General features: G+C 38.6%; 1 protein-coding gene across 1 annotated transcript in view; it reads right to left on the bottom strand.

Annotated features, from left to right (window-relative positions):
* LOC120866303 (ubiquitin-conjugating enzyme E2 R2) overlaps positions 1-22,396 on the bottom strand; it is a 101,492-nt gene that overhangs the window by 17,431 nt on the left and 61,665 nt on the right. The window contains exon 2 of the mRNA XM_040243945.1: positions 8,302-8,388. Coding sequence (XP_040099879.1) covers positions 8,302-8,388 — 87 coding nt within the window. The remainder of the gene's footprint in view (positions 1-8,301; positions 8,389-22,396) is intronic.

Genomic DNA, 22,396 nt, shown 5'->3' with positions numbered 1-22,396 from the left:
ACACTCTTTGATACAAATCACAGGAAGATTTTTCTGTATCTACTCCCTAGAATAATGAAACAAAAATTAAATAAATCTAATTAAACTTAAAAGCTTTCACAGAGCAAAGGAAACCATAAACAAGATGAAAAGACAAGGTTCAGAATGGGAGAAAATATTTGCAAACAAAGCAACTGACAAGGGATTACTCCAGAATATACAAAAAGCTCATGTAGCTCAATATCAGAAGAAAAACAAACCCTGAACAACCCAATCAAAAAATGGGCAGAAGACCTAAATAGACATTTCTCTCAAAAAGTCATACAAATGGCCAAGAAGCACGTGAAAAGATGCTCAACATCACTAATTATTACAGAAATGCAGATCAAAACTGCAATGAGGTATCACTTCACACCACTCAGAACAACTATCATCAAAAAATCTACAAACAATAAATGCTAAAGAGGGTGTGGAGAAAAAGGGAACACTTTTGCACTATTGGTGGGAATGTAAATTGATACAGCTGCTATAGAGAACAGTATGGAGGTTCCTTAGAAAAACTGAAAATAGAACTACCATTCGACCCAGCAACCCCACTACTGGGCAAATACCCTGAGAATACCATAATTCAAAAAGACACAGGCACCCCAATGTTCACTGCAGCACACTATTTACACAGTCACAACATACCAGCAAACTAGATGTCTATCAACAGATAAATGGATTAAAAAAGATGTGGGGGGTGTGTGTGTGTGTGTGTGTATATATATATATATACACACACAAAGTGGCTCAGTGGTAAAGAATCCACCTGCCAATGTAGGAAACACAGGTTTGATCCCTGGGTTGGGAAAGGGAAATGGCAACCCACTCCAGTATTCTTGTCTGAAAAACCCCACGGACAGAGGAGTCTGGTGGGTCCATGAGGTCGCAAGAGTCAGACACGACTTAGTGACTAAACACCACCACCACCACATATATATATATACAATGGAATATTATTTGGTCATAAAAAAGAATGAAATTGGGTCATTTGTAGAGATGTGGATGGATTTAGAGACTGTCACAAAGAATGAAGTCAGAGAAAAATACCATATATTAACACATATATGTGAAATGTAGAAAAATTGTACATATTTGCAGGGCAGGAACAGAGACAGATGAAGAAAATGGATGTGTGAACATGGGTGGGGGAAGGGAGGAATGAATTGAGACATTGGAACTGACATAGATACCCTACCATGTGTAAAACAGATCACTAGTGGGAACCTGATGTATAGTACAGGAAGCTTAGCTGGGTGCTCCATGGTGACCTGGATGGGTGGGATGGGGGTAGGGGGTGTGGTAAAAGGAAGGGAGGTCCAAGAGGGAGGGAATACATGTTTATATATAGCTGATTCACTTCATTGTACAGCAGAAATTAACACAATGTTGTAAAGCAAATATACCCCAATTTTTTAAAAGAAAATCTGCCTATAACCTGTCTACAGAGAAGCTATAATCACCTTTAATATCAATGACTGGCTTCAATAAGTATGGTTTATATAAACTGATACATGCCTCCTAACAATTATATATAACTCCCTTGGTATATGGATAGAAGAACTCACCACTATGTATAATATTCTGGTTCATAAATTTAAATTATAGGATCTAATTCACAAGTGCTAAGTTAAAACACACATGGACTCTCTCATATACAATAGAGACTGTTAACAGAAAAGACTCAGAAAGATGTAGTAGCCTATTGGTTTAAAATAAAATATTCAAATGTTTAAAAAGAGAGGTATAATCATATAAAGTAGAATAAATCTTACATATAAACCTAAATTTACATACATGTACACACACACCAAGATAGCAGAAGATTTTAAAAGGGAGAATAAAATTTTAGTAACATCAATGTAAAACACTATATTCCAAAACTTTGTATTAATGTTAGATAACATGAAAAAGTTTAAAAAAAAAAAAACACTATGGAAACGAGGAGAGAGAAACTAGATATATTTGCAGAGGACACCTAGGAGGTGCTTTGGAAGAAAAATGAAAGGCTTAAAGGTTGAAGAAGCTTATTAAATAATGATTTCAATTTTAATAACCTAAAAGAAATTTAGACATGAGATTGCCTGAAAAAAATAAACCATCAGAAATATGTTTGGGTAGTTATATTTATTTTGTACTATTATACCAATTACCACAAAATTGGCTGAAAACAACACAAATTTATTATTTTACAGTCTTGTAGGTCTTAGTCTGACACTGTTCTCCACAGGGTTAAAGTCAACTGTGTGGGTAGCAACACATTCCTCACTGGAGGCTCCAGGAAAGAATCCCTTTCCTTGCCCTTTCTGGCTTCTAAAGGCCACCCACATTCTTTTGTTCTTGGCCCTCTTCCTCTCATCCTCAAAGGAAGCAATGCTGCATTTTTGGAACCTTTCTTCTAAAGTCACATCTCCTTCTCACTCTGATTTTCTTCCTACCCTACCTCTTCCACTTTAAGGCAGTGGTCCCCAACTTTTTTGATGCCTGGGACTGGTTTGACGGAAGACCAGGGGTGGGGAAACTTCCCTGGTGGTTCAGATGGTAAAGCATCTGCCTACAATGCGGGAGACCAGGGTTCAATCCCTGGGTTGGAAAGATCTGGAGAAGGGAATGGCAACCCACTCCAGTATTTTTGCTGCCACCCCCCACCAAAAAAGGGGCAAAAAGAAATATTTAGACTTCCCTGGTGGCTCAGATGGTAAAGTATCTGCCTACAATGCAAGAGACCTGGGTTCAATCCCTGGGTTGCGAAGATATCCTGGAGAAGGAAATGGCAACCCACTCCAGGTTAAAGTCCATGGGGTTGCAAACAGTTGGACATGACTGCTGCTGCTGCTGCTAAGTCGCTTCAGTTGTGTCCGACTCTGTGCGACCCCACAGACGGCAGCCCACCAGGCTCCTCCGTCCCTGGGATTCTCCGGGCAAGAACACTGGAGTGGGTTGCCATTTCCTTCTCCAATGCATGAAAGTGAAAAGTGAAAGTGAAGTCGCTCAGTCGTGTCCAACTCTTCGAGACCCCATGGACTGCAGCCCACCCGGATCCTCTGTCCATGGGATTTTCCAGGCAAGGGTACTGGAGTGGGGTGCCATTGCCTTCTCCAATGGACATGACTGAGTGACTTTAATTTCAAAGGGGTGAGGGTGAGGGGTGATTTTGGAATGATTCAAGCACAGTAGGGTTTGCACTATGAGAATCTAATGCTCGGGCAATGATGTGAGCAATGGGGAGCAGCTGTAAATACAGATGAAGCTTGGCTTGCTCACCCATCACATGGGGGCTTGCTCACCCACCTCATTCTCTGTGGCCTGTTTCCTAAAAGGCCTAGGGATTGGGGACCCCCTACTCTAATGGGGACCACCTAGATTATCCAGAATAATCTCAGTTCAAGGTCACCTGATAAGCAAGCCTAATTCTTCTTAACATGGGAAGGTACATATCACAGATTTCGGATTACAATGCAGATATCTCTGTGGAAGCATTATTCTACCTACCACAGGAGTGAAGAACACAGTTTGAATGAAAAATAGAACAAACAGAGGAGTATGTTACTTTGTTCACAGTTTAGTGTGTGTGTTAAGTAAAATTTCTGAGTAGTGAAATGATATAAACAGATATGTATGTAGAAATGACATATCAAAAGATGGGCATCTCTGAAGGAGGGCATGGCAACTCACTCCAGTATTCTTGCCTGAAAAATCTCATAGACAGAGGAGCCTGGCGGGCTACAGTCCATGGGGGTCACAAGAGTCGGACACAACTCAGTGACTAAACAACAGCAGCAATTTTACAACAACCCTAAATGAGCAACAGCAGGATGGACAATTCCAGCAAAAGTCTCATCATCAGTGAATTCAATGAAGATGTCAGCAGATGTATTTGTCTTTTGAGACCAGATCACTGGAAGAGAGCAATCAGTTTCACCTGCTGGATTTAACTTGGAATAAAAACATGGTTAAGAATAAAGAAAATGCCCTTGTTTCCATTAAAAAACAAAAACAAAAACAAAACGATAGGCATCTCAACTGATTGAGGCAAAGCACTCGACAAGACCCAACACTTACTCATAATAAAAACACTCAGAAAACCATACTTTCCAGCTATCTTAAAAGTGTAAATGGGAATTACATTAAGAAGATAAATAAATTTAAGAAACCAAAAAACCAACCCACAGCTAGCATCCTCAATGGTGAAAACTTTCCTGAGATCAGAAATAAGACAAAGGGCACCCACTTTTACCATTGCTATTTACAATGTACTGGAGTAGTAGCCAGAGGAATTAAGAAAAATTCTGAAAGTGTACAAGTTGAAAAGGAAGAAGTAATCCATTTCTATTGTAAAAGGCAAAGAAAATTCCAAAGAACTCACAAGAAAACTACTAGAGAGAATCAATTCAACAAAGTTGTAGGATATAAGATCAACCCTCAAGTCAGTTCATTTTGGGATTTTTGAAATTCCAGTGGAGGCATCTCTGGAGGAGGGCATGGCAACCCACTCCAGTATTCTTGCCTGAAAAATTCCATGGACAAAGGTTAGAACTCTGCACTTTCACTGCCCAGGACCTAGGTTCAATCCCTGGTAAGGGAACTAAGATCTCACAAGCCATGTGGCATGGCAAAAATAAATAAAACAGATTCAATCCAATCCCAATCAAAACCCTAGCTTCCCTTTTTGTAGAAACTGACAAACCGCCCATAAAATTTATAAGGAAATTTAAGGGACTCACAAAAGCCAAAACAATCATGGAAAATAATAAAATTGAAGGATTCATACTTCCTGATTTCAAAACTTACTATAGAGCTACAGACAATAAAACAGTTTAGGACTGGCATGACAGATATATAGATCAAGGCAACAGAACTGAGAGTCTACACAGATTCATACAACATGGCCAATTGATTTCTGATAAGATGGTAAGTTCACCAATGGGGAAAGAACAGTCTCTTTAGCAAATGATGCTGGGACTGGATTTCCAAAAGAATGAGGTTGAACTCCTACCTCATACCATATACAAAATTAACTCAAAATGGAACAAAGATCCAAGAGCCTAAATCATAAAGTCTTTTTATAAAAGTGTGTCTGTGTCTGTCTGTCTGTGTGTTTAAAATTCTCATGACCTTGGATTTAGCAATGGACTTTTAGGTATGACACCAAAACCATGCATAAACAAGATAAACTAGACCTCTCCATCAAAATTCAGCACTTTTGTGCAAAGCACATTATCAAAGAAAATGGGAAAAAAACAATCGATACATAGGAGAGGAAACATCTGCAGGTTATAAGAAAGTGACAAGGGTTTGATCCCCGGGCCAGGAAAATTCCACATGCTCTGAAGCAACTAAGCCCATAAGCCACAAACTATGGAGCCAGTACACTAGAGCCTGCAAGCCACAACTACTGAAGCTCAACAAGAAGCCACTCCAATGAGGAGTCTGCGCATCACAACAAAAAGTAGCCACTGCCTGTTGCAAATAAAGAAAGCCCATGTGCAACAACAAAGACCCACCACAGCCAAAAATAAATACATCTTAAAAAAAAAAAAGGAGGGGGGAGGGAGAAGTTCTAAGCTTTGAGAAAGGCAGTTCTGCGATGTAAAATGAAAACAAATACAAAGAGCAGTGAGATTTTGAGTTGCCATAGCTGTGAAGTTCATACTGAAGAGTTTGTGTACAAAAACTTCATTTGAATAATGATTTGTGAAGCAAATGGGCTTCACTGGTTATCTACTTCTGAACACACAGAACACATGTAAACAGGCAAACTGTTACTGAGATCACTCAACATATTATATAAAGTAAAAAGGAGTCAACTGTGTAGCATGGTCATTGATGACAAGTTTATATTAAATTTCTTTTGTTCTCCAAGTTTCCGCTTGGTATTTATAAATTTCACAAATGTGGCAATGATAAATGTTGAAATTGATAACACAGCAGTTTATTTATAACTTTGGGGGCTACAGTAATATCTGTGAATGTATTTAACACAACTATACCAAAGCTCTAGTTTTTAAAAACTTGATAAACTATTTTCTACCAAAAATAGTCCTTATAATATTTTTGATGCTCACGAAGTTAATACACAAAAAACTCATCAATTCATATATTTTAGCATTTGAGTAGGCTTTTGCTTTAGTATTGTTTTGTTGCTGTTGATATTGTTGTCACTGTTCCCCCATTTCAATCCCAGTTCTATTAAAAATAATTCTGCAGTAAACAATTTGGTGACTAGAACAATTTGACACTGAGGTCCGTTGTGTTTCTAGGTGACAACATGGATGGATGAGTAGAGAGCAATTTCCAAGAATATCCCATCCCTTTGGCTAAGAACCATGAGCCCTAATGTCTAAAATCACAAATACATACTTGGGCCCCCAAGTTCAATTCTGCTATCATTTCCAGAATGTAGCAAAGTAAATTAACAAATGTGAGGAAAGTCTCTTGTGACTCATTTGATTACATCAAATTTAATGCTTAACTATGACTTAACACTTGTTTACAAACAACTTATACGGCATGGTAAACAACTGCATATCCGTTAAGATATGCATATATTATTTTACTGCTAAAATTTTTATGAATATGAAAAATATTTTAAAAAATAATGATCCAGTGCTAAATCTTAAGAGACAGAACTAGATTGCCTACCTAAGTGGTGAAAAAGCAATGGAAAGGGGACTGTATCTACCTACATTTTCTTCTGAAAAAGCTTTGGTTCCTTTATCATGCTTTTTCTTCTTTTTTGACAAAAGTTTGGGAATTAGATAAATCAGATGGAAACAGGCAAGTGTGTGGCTCTAACGTGAATGCATTCTCAGTGGCAAGACAAGCTATATATTTGTTACACAGAACAGTATAACACATTCAATGTTGTTTTCACTTCTCTTTTATTATCTAAAACCTATATATACCACCTAGTTTTGAAGGCAAGAATTTCTGATTATTAAATGGAGACCGACACAAAAATATTTCGGTATTAACTAGACTCAGTTTTAACTTATGAAACAGTGAAATATTTCTATAGTCTCTCTCCTATAACAGGATAACTTTGTTATACAGAGGGTATAACACATTCAGTGTTGTTTGTATATGGTTATGTCAAATACTAAAGATGCTAAAGAAAACAATATTCTGGGAGCTTATTTCTGGAAATGTTACAATGTATCACCTTTTGAGCACTTTTTGTCCCGTTTTAAGAAAAGAAAAATGAAGATAATGACTTACAGAAAACAGCAGATTGTGAAAAACAATAATGCTGCTCCAAGGTGTTCTTTATATAGACTGAGATCCAAAATTCAACACTATAGAATAAGTAAAGGCCTTGTAGCCCTATTTCTGGAGCACAGGAGCTTGCCAAACATGTGACCAAAAAGAAAACCCCCAAAATTATACTACTAAAGTCGCAAATTAAAAAAAACAAATTTAATGCTTGGGCCTCAGCTACAACTTCAGAGTCCTACTGTAATGAAACAGACTACAGAATGGTAAAGGAGTAGACTCAAAGGATTTATCAGTGGGCCTTGACATATACCCCAAGAAACATAAGGAATCATTTCAGGATCCTTAAAACTTAGCACAAAGCTAAGTACATTTCATCAAAAAAGCTAGAAATTGTTTTCCCAGGCATGTGCACTTGTCCAACAGAAGACCCTAACCTTGAATTTATTTCAGAAGAGACTCTCAGCTGGTATGCAGCAACTCCTTAAAGGAGACCAGTACAAATGATTCCCACTCCCTTCGCCACAAGGTGAATCTCTGATCAAAGTGACAAATTGTGAAGCTAGAGTCTGTGAAGCTAGGGAACAAGTACACAAATAAATTTGTATAACTTTATTAAATTTTTAAAAATGTAAATGCTAACACATATGAATTATAATCTTAGCAATGAGCAGCAAAGGTTTAAAGTCTCAATCTTAAATTAACCGTAATATGGAACAGTGTGTGCTCAGTCATGTCCAGCTCTTTGCGACCCCATGGACAGTAGACGGGAAGGTTCCTCTGTCCATGGAATTCTCCAGGCAAGAATACTGGAATGGATTGCCATTTCCTACTACAGGGGAACTTCCCAACCCAGAGATTGAACTTGTGGCTCCTGAGTCCCCTGTACTGGCAGGAGGATTCTTTACCACTGAGCCACCTGGAAAGCCCCAACCATAATATACATTGGTATAATAAAAGACACAAATAGTTCTTTGTCGCCACAGTATACTGAGCTATGGAGGTTATTTTAAAGGACAGCGTCAAAAAATCAAATCTTCGAAGAAATTCATGATAGATATCTCTTACCTCATAAATGTTGGGGTGCCACATTTTGGTCAAGAATCTGAAGGTAGGTGGTGAATATGGGTAGTCAATAGGAAATTTAATATGCGCCTAAAAAGAAAAAAAAATGAAATGCTAATAAGTAAGACTATAGGTTACTTATCTGCCTAACAATTTACCCTAATAGACTCCAGTGAAACTGAATGTTTTTCTGCACCATAAACCCTGGAGATTAAAACATATATATGTGTCAGCCCCAATATATATTCATATATATTTTGTTAGCCCCAATGCATGTTAAATTGCCAATGCTCAACAGTTATATAATTTTTACCTGAATAAACATGAATGAAAAAGTTTAGTATGTGTGTCACATTAATGGCTGCATTTTATATTAATAACAATTAATACAACCTTATGGTATAATATAGAACAAAGATAATTTGTTTTACTTAATACCATTTAACTACCACCAAGGAGTAACAAATGCTATCATTTTGATAAGGCTCCTTCAGGAGTTTTTCATGCTCAAGTATGCTTATCTCTTTACAAAGCTTATTTTCAATTATTGTATTTATACTGTTTCTTTTCATCTGTATTATATCATAAACATTTTCCTTTGTATCTATGATTGTCAGTATTTGCAAAATGTTTTTTTCAAATGGATACATAAATGAACCATTAAAAAAAAATCTATTTCCTTATTTTGGAACATATTGGTGGTTTTGCACTCTTTTGCTATTGTAAGTAGTTACAGTGAATGTCCTCAGCAGAATCCCACATTTCAAATATGAATAAATCCAAACAAAGTCTCATCTAACCGTACCAGTAAAAGGGAATGAGGACAGGAATGAAAGGACAAGCTGAGAGCAAAGCTGAGGACAGCAGTGAAAATGGCAGTTATGATCCTCAAAAATTCTGTCTTCAATAAAAGCAATGAGAAAAATAGCAAAAATTGTAAGAACTTCTTAAAAATCTAGAAAATCACGTGAGGCTTGTAGCAATTCAGGGAGGATCTATTCAAGGAAAATAGTTGAACTGGTTTTTATAGTAAACTTTGTGGTATTTTAACTTGCTCTAGTTAAAAGATCTCCAGGAGATCGTCCCAACCCAGGGATCGAACCCAGGTCTCCTACATCACAGGCGGATTCTTTACCATCTGAGCCACCAGGGACTCAGCAGGTCAAACAGATTACTATTTTAATAGGAAAGGGTGGGATATGAAATGTCTGTATGGCTTTGAAAATCTCTGACCAACTTCTAACTAGAAGATCAGGCCAATGTATAAACCCATGAATATGCTTCAGCTATGCACATGCTCAGAAAAGTCACAAGAGGTCATTAGATGGCCTTCAACTAGCACCTCTGGTGAACCTGAGATCTGCAGGAGCAGGAAGTGAGAGCTAGGCTGAATTTGCAACTACCTAGCTGAGTGTTAAAGGCATGCCCTCAAATGCACACAGAGCTCCTCTAAAATGCCCAGGAGGTTTGTTGATTCCAGGAAAATAATTGCATTTCATTTAATAAGGTAACCTTCTGCCCAATCACTGGGTGACCACTCAGCTAACCAAGTGAAGACTTTACTGGCCACACACAACCAAGAACACAGACGTTTCAGAATTAGGTCAGAAAAGTCATTAAGTAAGGAAGCAACTACAACAAACAAGAACAACCAAATTCCTATTGCCACAATATATTATTTAAGCATCCAGTTTTCAACAATATATTACAAAACATGAAAAGAAAGTATGGCATATACAAAGGGTAAAAACAGCAACCAACAGAAACTGGAAGGTCAGATATTTAATTTATTAGAAAAAGACTTTAGATCAGCTGTATTAAATATATTCCAAAGATTAAAAGAAACCATGGCTAAATAAATAAGGAAATGTATATGGAAAATCTTTCAGCATATCAACATGAAGAAATTGTAAAAAATAAGCAAAAAAAAAAGCTTTGGAGGAAAAGAACCAAATATAAACCACAAAGCTGCAAAATACAGTAACTGGAAAAAAAAATACAGTAACTGAAATTTTAAAAATCTGCTAGACAGGCTGAACAGCAGATTTGATGAAACAGAAAAAAAGAATCAGTGAAACTGAAGAAAGCTCTGTTTAGATTAACTAGTCTGAGTTAAGAGAAATAGAAAGTAACTAACAGAGACCTATGGGACATCAGGTTATCAATATATACATATTAAGAGTCTCAGAAGAGGAAACAAAAGGGGCAAAAAGAGCATTTGATGAAATAATGGCCAAAAATTTGCCAAATTTGATTAAAATAATGACTCTAACAATCAAAAGCTCAACAAACTCCCAAGAGAAAAACTCAAAGAGATACACATCTATCTATCTATATATCATAATCAAACTGTTCACAACTAAAGAATGAATCTTGAAAGCAGCAAGAAAGAAACCATCCATCAAACAGACGCTGTCTCGCCAGAAAGCAGTGGAATAACATTCAAAGTACAAAGAACAAAATCTGTCAATTGAAAATTCTATATCCAGCAAAATTATTCCTCAAAACTCGAATAGGCAAATTAAAACATTCCTAGGTAAACAAAAACTGAGAACTAGCAGATGATGACTAGCAGACCTCACCTGCAAAAAATACTACAGGGAGTTTTTTAGGCTGAAAGGAAAGGACACTAACTACCATGTGAAACAAGATGAAGAAAGAGCACAAATAAACATATAGCACAAGTACAGGATAGATACAGAAGATGTAATAAATGTTCTTTTTGTTTATAACTTTTTCCTCCCAATTTAAAAAACAGGGCTTCCTTGGCGGCTCAGTGGTAAAGAATCTGCCTGCCAATGCAGGAGACATGAGTTTGATCCCTGATCTGAGAAGCATGATCAAACACAGCATGAAGAAATTAAGTCCATATGCCACAACTATTGAGCCTGTGCTCTAGAGCCTGGGAGCTACAACTACTTAGCCCACTGGCCACAACTATTGAAAGCAACGTGCCCTAGAGCCTGTGCTCCACAACAAGAGAAGACCCTGCAGTGAAGACCCCGCACATAGCAACTAGAGAGTAGCCCCCACTCCCCACAACTAGAGAAAATCCCAGTGTGATTTGGATGTGAAGAGCCATCACAGCCAAAAATAAATAAATTAAATTTAAAAACTACATAGCATAATAATTATAAATCTACTAAAGAGCACAAAGCACACAAAGAAGTAATTCGTATACCAATAAATAATGGAACTGTATAGTTATATGATGTTGATTATAGAAATAACTCCACAAATTCAACACCCCTTCATGACTGAAAACACCCAACAAACTAGAAATACAAGGGAAATTCCTTGCTTTGACAAAGGACATCTAGTAAACAAAACTGCAACTAGTATTATACTTAATGGTTAAGGAATTTCAGAAATTATACAGGGATGTCCACTCTCATCACGTGTATTCAACACTGTATTGGAGATGCTAGCCAGGGCAACTAGCAAGCAAATGAAATAAAAGGTATCTTGGTTAGAAAGAAGTAAAGTTATTTCTATTTGTAAATTACATAATCCTGTATACAAAAAAATCAAAAGAATCCACTAAATATATTAGAACAGCAAATCAGTAAAGTTGCAAGATAAAATTTATAATATCAGCATCAATTATATTTCTATACAGCAGCCCTGAACAAAATCAAAACGAAATTAAGGAAATTCTATTTATAATGGCAACAAAAATAATAAATACTTAGGAATGAATTTAATAACAAGAAGTGCAAACTTGGGACTTCCCTGGCAGTCCAGTGATTAAGACTTCCCCCTCCAATGCAGGGGGTGTGGGTTCAATCCCTGGTGGAGGAGGGAAGATCCCATGTGCCTCATGGCCAAAAAACCAAAATATTTTATAACAAAAAACAAAAAACCCAGAATAAAGACTTTAAAAATGGTTCACATAAAAAAGAAAAAATCTTTAACAAAAACGTGTGCAAAACTCACTCTCTAAAAAGTACAAAACATTTTTAAAAGAAATTAAAGACTTAAGTAAATATTAAATATCCATGTTCACGTAGTTTCCCAGATGGCATAGTGATAAAGAATCTGCCTGCCAATGTAGGCGACCCAGGAGTCATGGATTTGATGCCTGCGTCGGGAAGTTCCCTTAGAGAAGAAAATGGCAACCCACTTCAGTATTCTTGCCTGGAAAATTCCATGGACAGAGGAGCCTGGAGGCCTACAGTCCATGGGGTCACAAAGGGTTGGAGACGCCTGAGCAAATACACACACACACACACATGTTCATGGACTGCAAGATTTAATATTCTTTTTTAATTTTTATTTTTACTTTATTTTACTTTACAATACTGTATTGGTTTTGCCATACACTGACATGAATCCGCCATGGTGTACATGAGTTCCCAATCCTGAATTAATATTCTTAAGATGGTAATCCTCCCCAAGTTGATCCACACATTCAACATCACTATATGGAAATCTCTGCTACCTTCTTTTCAGTTCAGTTACTCAGTTTTGTCTGACTATTTGCAACCCCATGGACTGCAGCACAATAGGCTTCATGTCCATCACCAACTCCCAGAACTTGCTCAAACTCATGTCCAATGAGTCAGTGAGGCCATCCAATCATATCATCCTCTGTCATCCCTTCTTCTCCTGTCTTCAATCTTTCCCAGCATCAAAGTCTTTTCCAGTGAGTCAGTTCTTCACATCAGGTAGTCAAAGTATTGGAGTTTCAGCTTCAAAATCAGTCCTTCCAGTGAATATTCAGGGTTGATTTCCTTTAGGGATTGACTGGTTTCATCTCTTGCAGTCCAAGGGACTCTCAAGAGTCTTCTCCAACACCACAGTTCAAAAGCATCAATTCTTCGGCACTCAGCTTTCTTTGTAGTCCAACTCTCACATCCATACATGACTACTGGAAAAACCATAGCTTTGACTAGACGGACCTTTGTCAGCAAAGTAATGTCTCTGCTTTTTATATGCTATCTAGCTTGGTCATGGCACCCCACTCCAGTACTCTTGCCTGGAAATCCCATGGATGGAGGAGCCTGGTAGGCTGCAGTCCATGGGGTCACTAAGAGTTGGACACAACTGAGCAACTTCACTTTCACTTTTATGCAGTGGAGAAGGAAATGGCAACTCACTCCAGTGTTCTTGCCTGGAGAATCCCAGGGACAAGGGAGCCTGGTGGTCTGCCATCTATGGGGTCGCACAGAGTCGGACAAGACTGAAGCGACTTAGCAGCAGCAGCAGGTTGGTCATAGCCTCTCCTCCAAGGAGCAAGCACATCTTTTAATTTCATGGCTACAGTCACCATCTGCAGTGATGCTGGAGCCCAAGAAAATAAAGTCTGTCACTGTTTCCATTGTTTCCTCATCTGTTATCTATTTGCCATGAAGTGATGGAACTGGATGCCATGATCTTAGTTTTTTCAATGTTGAATTTTAAGTCAACTTTTTCACTACTTCCTTTACAGAAATGGCAAAATTGGTACTTGGGGGACCCAGAATAGCTAACACAATCTTGAAAAAGAAGAACAAAGTGAGACAACTCACACTACTCAATTCCAATATACTACACATCTATTGTGATCAAGACAGTTTGGTATTAACATAAGGACAATTCAATGGGGAAAAGGCCTTGTCAACAAATTATGCTGAGACAACTAGATATCCACATGCAAAGGAGTGAAGTTAAATCCTTTTAAATACACCGGAGGATTCCGCTTTTAACCAGGCCTGCCCTTAGGAGAAACTACTTAGAACCTAACTTGGAAGGATTATTGTCAAAGCATAATTAACCTAGGGGAAGAGAAATATAGAACTCCAACCCTAATATCTCACCTCAGGGGGAAAGAAAAATTGACAAACTCTTTTGAAAAGTTCACAGTCTAGAGGCAAAGCCTCGCTAAAAGGCTGAAACCTAATCACAGAAGTACACAACTCTTCCTTCCCCTCACACCCCACCACTATATTACTGAGATACTTATAGCATATTCCTTTAACAGAGTATATCACAGCTAAGTAACAAGAAAAAAATTACAAGACAGAACAAAAGGATATATCACACAAGAAACAGAGCAAATTATCACAACCAGATATGACAGGGATGTAGGCATTATCAGAATTTAAAACAACTATGATTAATATTCTAAGGATTCCAATGGACAAAGTAGACAGTATGCAAAAACAGATAGGCAACATAAGCAGAGAGATGGAAATCCTAAGAAAGAACCAAAGTCAAATGCTAGAGATAAAAACACTGAAGAATGCCTTGATGGGCTGCTTTCTAACACTGGACATGGTTTGAGGGAAAAAACCCTCTGAACTACAGGATATTATGCATAGAATCCCTGAAAACAAAAGCAAAGAGAACAAAGAATTGGGGTAGGATGGACCAGAACAGACTATCCAAGGACTGTGGGAAATGCAAAAAGTGTAAGATACATGTAATAGGAACACCAGAAGGAATGAAAGCCATCATTAGGAAAATGAAAATACAACCAACCTACAGAATGGAGGTAAATTCTTGCAAATCTGATAAAGGACACATACCCAGAAAACATAAAGAATGCTTATAACTCAGTAATAAAGAGAAATAACTCAATTTAAAAATGGGCACAGTATCTGAACACACATTTCTCCAAAGAATATAAACAAATGGCTAATATGCATATGAAGAGATACTCAGCATCATTAGCCATCAGGGAAGTGCATTCTAAAAGCAGAATGAGATATCATTTGACATATACCTACTGGCTATAGTTAAAGAGAGCGATAATAAAAAAAAAAAATGTTGTAGGATGTCATGAAATTAGAATGCTTTATACATTGCTGAAGGGGATACTAAATGGTAGTCACTTTGAAAAACCGTCTAGCAGTTCCTTGAAAGAATAAACTTGTGCCAGACCAAGTCCGCTACCAGGTATGACCAAGAGAAATGAACTACATAAGAACTTGTACAGAAATGTACATAGCAGCATAACAGACAAAATGTAGAACAACCCCAAATGTCCATTACCTGAGGAATGAATGTACAAAAGGCATTATATATCCATACACTAGAATATTATATGACAATTAAAAGGAATGACGTACAGGAGTTCCCTGGTGGTCCAGTTGTTAGGACTGAGCTTCCCTGTAGGGGAAAAGAGGAATGAAGTACTGACACATACTACAATGTAGATGAACCACAAAAACATTAGCTATGTGAAGTAAGACAGTCACAAAAGACCACATATTTATGAAAATGAGAGATTAGCGGTTCTTGCCTGGAGAATCCCAGGGATGGCGGAGCCTGGTGGGCTGCTGTCTATGGGTTCGCACAGTCGGAGATGACTGAAGCGACTGAGCAGCAGCAGCAGGGTAAATTGGGAGGAAACAGACGCATGAACTTTTGGGATGAGGAAAATGCTCTAAAACTGTTTATGGTTATGGTTGCAAAATTTAATGAATACACTAGAAACAGATGAATTGTGTACTTTAAATGGGTGAACAGTATATGTACATTAAAATCACAAAAAAAAGCTGCTTATTTTTAAAAAAGGGGCAGGTGTGGGGAGGGTTTCCTGGTGGTCCAGTGGTTTAAGAATCTGCCATTATTTGTAACGCAGGGGACACCGGTTCAATCCCCAGTCCAGGCAGATCCCACATGCTGCAGGGCAAGTAAGCCCATGCTGTGCTGTGCTGTGCTCAGTTGTATCCAACTCTTTGTGACCCCATGGACTGCAGCCCGCCAGGATCCTCTGTCCACGGGATTCTCCTGGGAAGAATACTGAAGTGGGTTGCCATTTCCTTCTCCAGGCCATCTTCCTGACCCAGGGATTGAACCCATGACTCCCACACTGGCAGGCAGATTCTTTACCATTAGCGCCACCTGGGAAGCCCCAAATAAGACTGTGTGCCACAACTACTAGAGCCCGTGCTCTGCAATGAGAGAAGCCACTGCCACAAGAAGTCTGTGCACCTCAATTAGAGAATAGTCCCTGCTCGCCGAAAGTTGAGAAAGCCCAGCATAGCCAAAAATAAACCTGGAGTCCAAATGCAGTCACACCCTAATAGCAACAAGAATACTCAGTTCCTCACATCTGTTTCAAAATACCATTTTCTAATAAAAAGAATCAAGGCTGTTTGGAGGAATACTTGATACTGGATCTGGGGGAGTGAAATACAGCATAAGCATGGAGCATCTTACAGTGCCTGAAAGTAAGGAAATGTTACAATGGGAGCATGCCAAAAACAAAAAGCAAAAACACACACACACCATAGAAGCCAACCTGAAAGAGCCCCTACTGGCCAAATGTAAAGCAATTTATAGGACTGGGTGATAAACCAAGATAAAGAATAAATATAAATTTATACTGGTATAAATTATTGAGTGAAAAAATATTACGGAAGGGACAAATCTTTCTTACAGCAGCACTCCAGATAATATACATAGGTATATCCCATTAAGGAGGTGGAGTTTAGTTCCCCTCCCCCTGGAGTGTGGGCTGGGCTGAATGACTCACTTCCTAGGAATAGAGTAGGGCAAGGAAGAAATACTAACTTTACAGTAGAGAAACCTGGCAGACAACACCTTAATCAAGTGAATAAAATTAACATCACTGGTGTCAAGTCATTGAAATCATGACCTCCTGATAAGATGTGATGAGAAATGCAGCCCATCTTGGTGATGATGCTCTTACCCCAAAACCCATAACCCTTCTAATCATGAGAAAAACATTAAACAAACCCAAATAGAGGGACATCCTACAAAATATCTGACCAGTTCTTTTCAAAACTGTCATGAAAAACAACGAAAGATGGAGAAATCATCAAATATTGGAGGAAACTATAAAGAAGACATGACAACTAAATGCAATACAGTATTCTGAAGTGTATCCAGGAATAATAAAAGGCAATTATGGGTGGTAGGGTAGAACTGAGCCTGACTGCTAATGGATATGAGATTTCTTTTGGAGTTGATGAAATTAACTGGAGTTAGATGGTGATGATGGCTGCATGACCTTGTGAATTTTTAAAAATCCAATAAACTGCATACTTTGAAAGCCTACAATGTACTGGTCCTATGGCTAGGTGTTGCCTTAAGTAATGCCCTGAGTGGATTAGAGCAGAGGAAAGAGCAAGAAGGTACCAGTGCACAGAATAAGATGCTTGGTGGATTAACTACAGGAGACTGGATGAAGACAGGCTGAGGCCGTGTTTAGGGGTTTTAGGGGAAAGCTGTACATGCATGCTCAGTAACTCAGTCATATCCAACTCTATGCGACCCTAAGGGCATAGTCTGCCAGGCTTCTCTGTCCATCGAATTTTCCAGGCAAGAATACTGCAGTTGGTTACCATACATACAGACAGAAAAGGCCAGATGTGTATTCTAGAAAAATGACTCTAGGACAGTACTGTAAAAGATGAATTGAATGGGATTAAAAAAACAGACCTAAGTTAGAAGTGGTTTCTTTTCTTTTTCATTTTATCTGTTTCATCTTCCGGATCTGTATATACTTTAGAAAGCTTTAGTATTTATTACATAGTTATATGGGCTTCCCTGGTGACTCAGACAGTAAAGAATCCACCTGCAATGTGGGAGATGTCGGTTCAATCCCCGGGTTGGAAAGATCCCCTGCAGGAAGGCATGTCCACCCACTCCAGTATTCCTGCCTGGAGAATCCCCAAGGACAGAAGAGCCTGGCAGGCTGTAGTCCATGGGGTCACAAGGAGTCAGACACGACTGAGCAACTAAGTGCACACAGCACACACTCAGTTATATAATGCATGTTTGAATAAAACAGGATTATAAAAATTTCCATAAAAGATTGGAACTCTGGTGCTTGAAAATGTAGCCTCATCATATTTCTATGAGAAATTAGATTATCCTTTCTAAAAATTATAGAATTTAGTACCATTAGTCAAAATCTTGAGGTCTCCCAAAATGTTTTCCCAGACTACTACTATATTAAAAGAAATTCTTCCAGAGTAATTAAGTATGGCAGTATGAAAATTTATAAAGAATGTATTAAATTCACCAATGCAACAGCATGAAAGAATAGTAAAGAACATCCATTCAAGAAGCTAGAGCACCTGGGTTTGAATCCTGGCTCTCCCACTTATTAGGTGTTTTTCGAAATAAGTTATTTGTGTCTCCAATTTCCTCATCAGTAAAATAAAGTTTATAGTCCTTATTAAATGGCTTGGTACGAGGAGTGAGTAAATGCTTGTAAAATGCATTAGAACAGTGCTTAACATATAATAGGGCTTCCCTTTTATGGCTCAGCTGGTAAAGAATCCACCTGCAATGCGGGAGACCAGGGTTCGAACCCTAGGTTGGGAAGATCCCCTGGAGAAGGGAAAGGCTACTCACTCCAGTATTCTAGCCTGGAAAATTCCCTGGACTACATAGTCCTTTTCACAGCTATTTGTAAGGCCTCCTCAGACAGCCATTCTGCTCTTTTGCATTTCTTTTCCATGGGGATGGTCTTGATCCCTGTCCCCTGTACAATGTCATGAACCTCCGTCCATAGTTCATCAGACGCTCTATCAGATCTAGTCCCTTAAATCTACTTCTCACTTCCACTGTGTAGTCATAAGGGATTTGATTTAGGTCATACTTCAAATAGGAAAAGGAGTACGTCTAGGCTGTATATTGTCACCCTGTTTATTTAACTTATATGCAGAGTACATCATGAGACATGCTGGGCTGGAAGAAGCACAAGCTATACAGATGACACCACCTTGCGGCAGAAAGTGAAGAGGAACTAAAGAGCCTCTTGATGAAAATGAAAGAGGAGAGTGAAAAAGTTGGCTTAAAGCTCAACATTCAGAAAACTAAGATCATGGCATCTGGTCCCATCACTTCATGGGAAATAGATGGGGAAACAGTGTCAGACTTTGTTTTTGGGCTCCAAAATCACTGCAGATGGTGACTGCAGCCATGAAATTAAAAGACACTTACTTCTTGGAAGGAAAGTTATGACCCACCTAGATAGCATATTCAAAAGCAGAGACATTACTTTGACAACAAAAGTCCATCTAGTCAAGGCTATGGTTTTTCCAGTGGTCATGTACGGATGTGAGAGTTGGACTGTGAAGAAAGCTGAGCGCCGAAGAATTGATGCTTTTGAACTGTGGTGCTGGAGAAGACTCTTCAAAGTCCCTTGGACTGCAAGGAAGTCCAACCAGTCCATCCTAAAGGAGATCAGTCCTGGGTGTTCATTGGAAGGACTGAGGTTGAAGCTGAAACTCCAATACTTTGGCCACCTCATGTGAAGAGTTGACTCACTGGAAAAGACTCTGATGCTGGGAGGGACAGGGGGCAGGAGGAGAAAGGGATGACAGAGGATGAGATGGCTGGATGGCATCACTGACTTGATGGACATGAGTTTAGGTAAACTCTGGGAGTTGGTGATGGACAGGGATGCCTGGCGTGCTGCAATTCATGGGGTTGCAAAGAGTCAGACATGACTGAGCGACTGAACTGAATTGAACTGATATAGTCCTTGCGGTCTGGAGAAGGCAATGGCACCCCACTCCAGTACCCTTGCCTGGAAAATCCCATGGATGGAGGAGCCTGATAGGCTGCAGTCCATGGGGTCGCGAAGAGTCGGACACGACTGAGCGACTTCACTTTCACTTTTCACTTTCATGCATTGGAGAAGGAAATGGCAACCCACTCCAGTGTTCTTGCCTGGAGAATCCCAGGGACGGGGGAGCCTGGTGGGCTGCCGTCTATGGGGTTGCACAGAGTCGGACACGACTGAAGTGACTTAGCAGCAGCAGCAGTCCTTGCGGTCACAATGAGTCTGACACGACTAAGTGACTTTCACTTTCACTAACATATAATAAGAGATATGTAAGGGTTTTGTTTGCAAATTAAACTGTGAAGGGTTATGTTATGAAATCTTTTTTTTATAAAAAGTGTCTTTAAAAGACTACTCATTTTCACTTTATTTTATCTCTTTTACTTACTTGCCTTTTGATTCTAACACTACCAGCTTTAGAAAAGTCAACTGGAGAGATGCTTCCCAACCTGAATTTTATGGAACCAGTTTCTTAGAGCTTCACCAATCCTGATTACTTTTTACTTAAATATAATTAACAAACATCAATTACTTATTATTTTAATTGGGTTTCTTTATTTCCTCTACACATCAACTAATATTTTGAATTATTTCTTTTGAGCATTCATCCGTAAACAATCTCTACCTTGAACACTAGTTTTCTCTGCAAAAATTTTAAAGTAGCATCTCCAGGCTAAAGTCAAGTTTAAACTACTATTGGTTGATTTTTAAAAGTATTTAAAAGTTTCATGCTGGAGAGTTCACTGGCAGTCCAGTGGTTAAGACTTGGTGTTTTCACTGCTGTGGCCTGGGTTCAATCCCTGGTCAGGGAGTTAAGATCACGGAAGTTAAGATCACGGTGCAGCCAAAAGGAAATATTAAGCCTAAATTATGCTTACATTACGACTGAAAAAGGTTAACACTGGGTGGTGTACCCCCACATAGCTATCTAAAGTTCTTATAAGAACTCTTTCAATGAAATTTACAATCCTAAAGAGTTTAAGTGAAGTTAAAAATCAAGGGGACTAGTCTGCTATAGTGCTTCCCTGAGATTATACATTTTATACTTTCTTCCATTATGGTTTGTCACAGGATACTGAATATAGCTCCTTGTGCTTTATACAGTAGGACTCTGTTTTTATCCATTCTATGTATAATTAGAATCGGTTTTAAATTGCTAAATAATACCTGACAGTTCTACAGGCATGCAATAAGAACCAACTTTAAGCCCTTTTAAACAACTTTCATCAGTGAGTATGTTTTTGCAAGCCAACCTATCAGTAACAGTCCCTTGCTTCTGAAAGCCAGCCAACTGGGAACACACTCCTGTCAACAAACACACTTCTGAATACCAATCAGTAATGCTCTCAGCCAAGTACCCATGCTTCCACAGCTAATGCCAACTGCACAACAACTATGAAAAATCCACTAATCTCTAAACTTCACACTTTTCAAATGCCCTATAATAAGATTAGCCATTTGTTCTACATGGAGAGATTATGACTGACTAGCAAAGGTCTCTTTACTTAAATAAGCAATAAACTGAGCATTGTGGTTTTGGGTTTAAATACTAAGGTCTGTTATACCTTTAACAAATTAATTCATGAAGTACAGTTTTAAATTTCATATATAACTATATCAAGAGATACAAGAAATAAATGTGAAAAATCACACCTACAATTGTTTTACAAGTAAGTTAAACTCTCTCTTTGTAGGCAACTCCTCGTATTTTTCTTGGCTAACTTGCAAACTCATAAAGTCAAGTATCTCCAAAATATTTTCTGTACCATTACAATATATGCCTTCTCTAAAATGGTCACGCTACTCCTAACTCTGTCCTTAACGAAATCACTGAACTCACTAATCTATGATTAGCTATTCACACATTGAGCATTTATGTTAATATTTTCATTTAGTCAATCATTCAATACATCACTGTTGAAAATCAATCATGCTGTCAGATACCAATATGGGAGGTAAGAAACAAAGGTATTTATTATAATAACTTATTTAGGGGCTTCCCTGATGGTCCAGGGGTTAAGACTCCTGCAGGGGGCATGAGCTCCACCCCTGATTGGGGACCTAAGATCCTGCATGCCATGGGGCTACACATGCCACACAACATAGCCAATAATAACAACAAAAAACAACTATTTGCTTATATCCCTACCCTAGAATGGCTGTGAACTAAAAACACAGACACACAAATAAATGATCACTATTTAAGTGTCTTAAGAGAGATATTTTGGCTGTGGTTCCCCAACCAGGGATCAAACTCACACTCCTGCATTGGAAGCAGAGTTTTACCCTGGGGACCACCAGGGAAGTTCTATTTTTAAAAAATATTATTTATTTATTTTTGGTTGCACTGGGTCTTTGTTGCTGGATGCCAGCTTTCTCTAGTTGCTGTGAGCAAGGGCTACTCCCTGATTGTGGTGCGTGGGCTTCTCACTGTGGTGGATTCTCTTGCTGCAGAGCACAGGCTCAGTAGTTGTGATGCACGGGCTTACCCGCTCTGCAGTACGTGGAATTGTCCCAGACCACGGATCAAACACAAGTCCCCCACATTGGCCGGCAGATTTTAAACCA

This window comes from Oryx dammah, unplaced genomic scaffold (assembly GCF_014754425.2).
Source record: "Oryx dammah isolate SB20612 unplaced genomic scaffold, SCBI_Odam_1.1 HiC_scaffold_1, whole genome shotgun sequence".
NCBI classification, from domain to species: domain Eukaryota; kingdom Metazoa; phylum Chordata; class Mammalia; order Artiodactyla; family Bovidae; genus Oryx; species Oryx dammah.
Note: the sequence above shows the minus strand (reverse complement) of the source record. Positions and strands in the feature narration are given on the sequence as shown.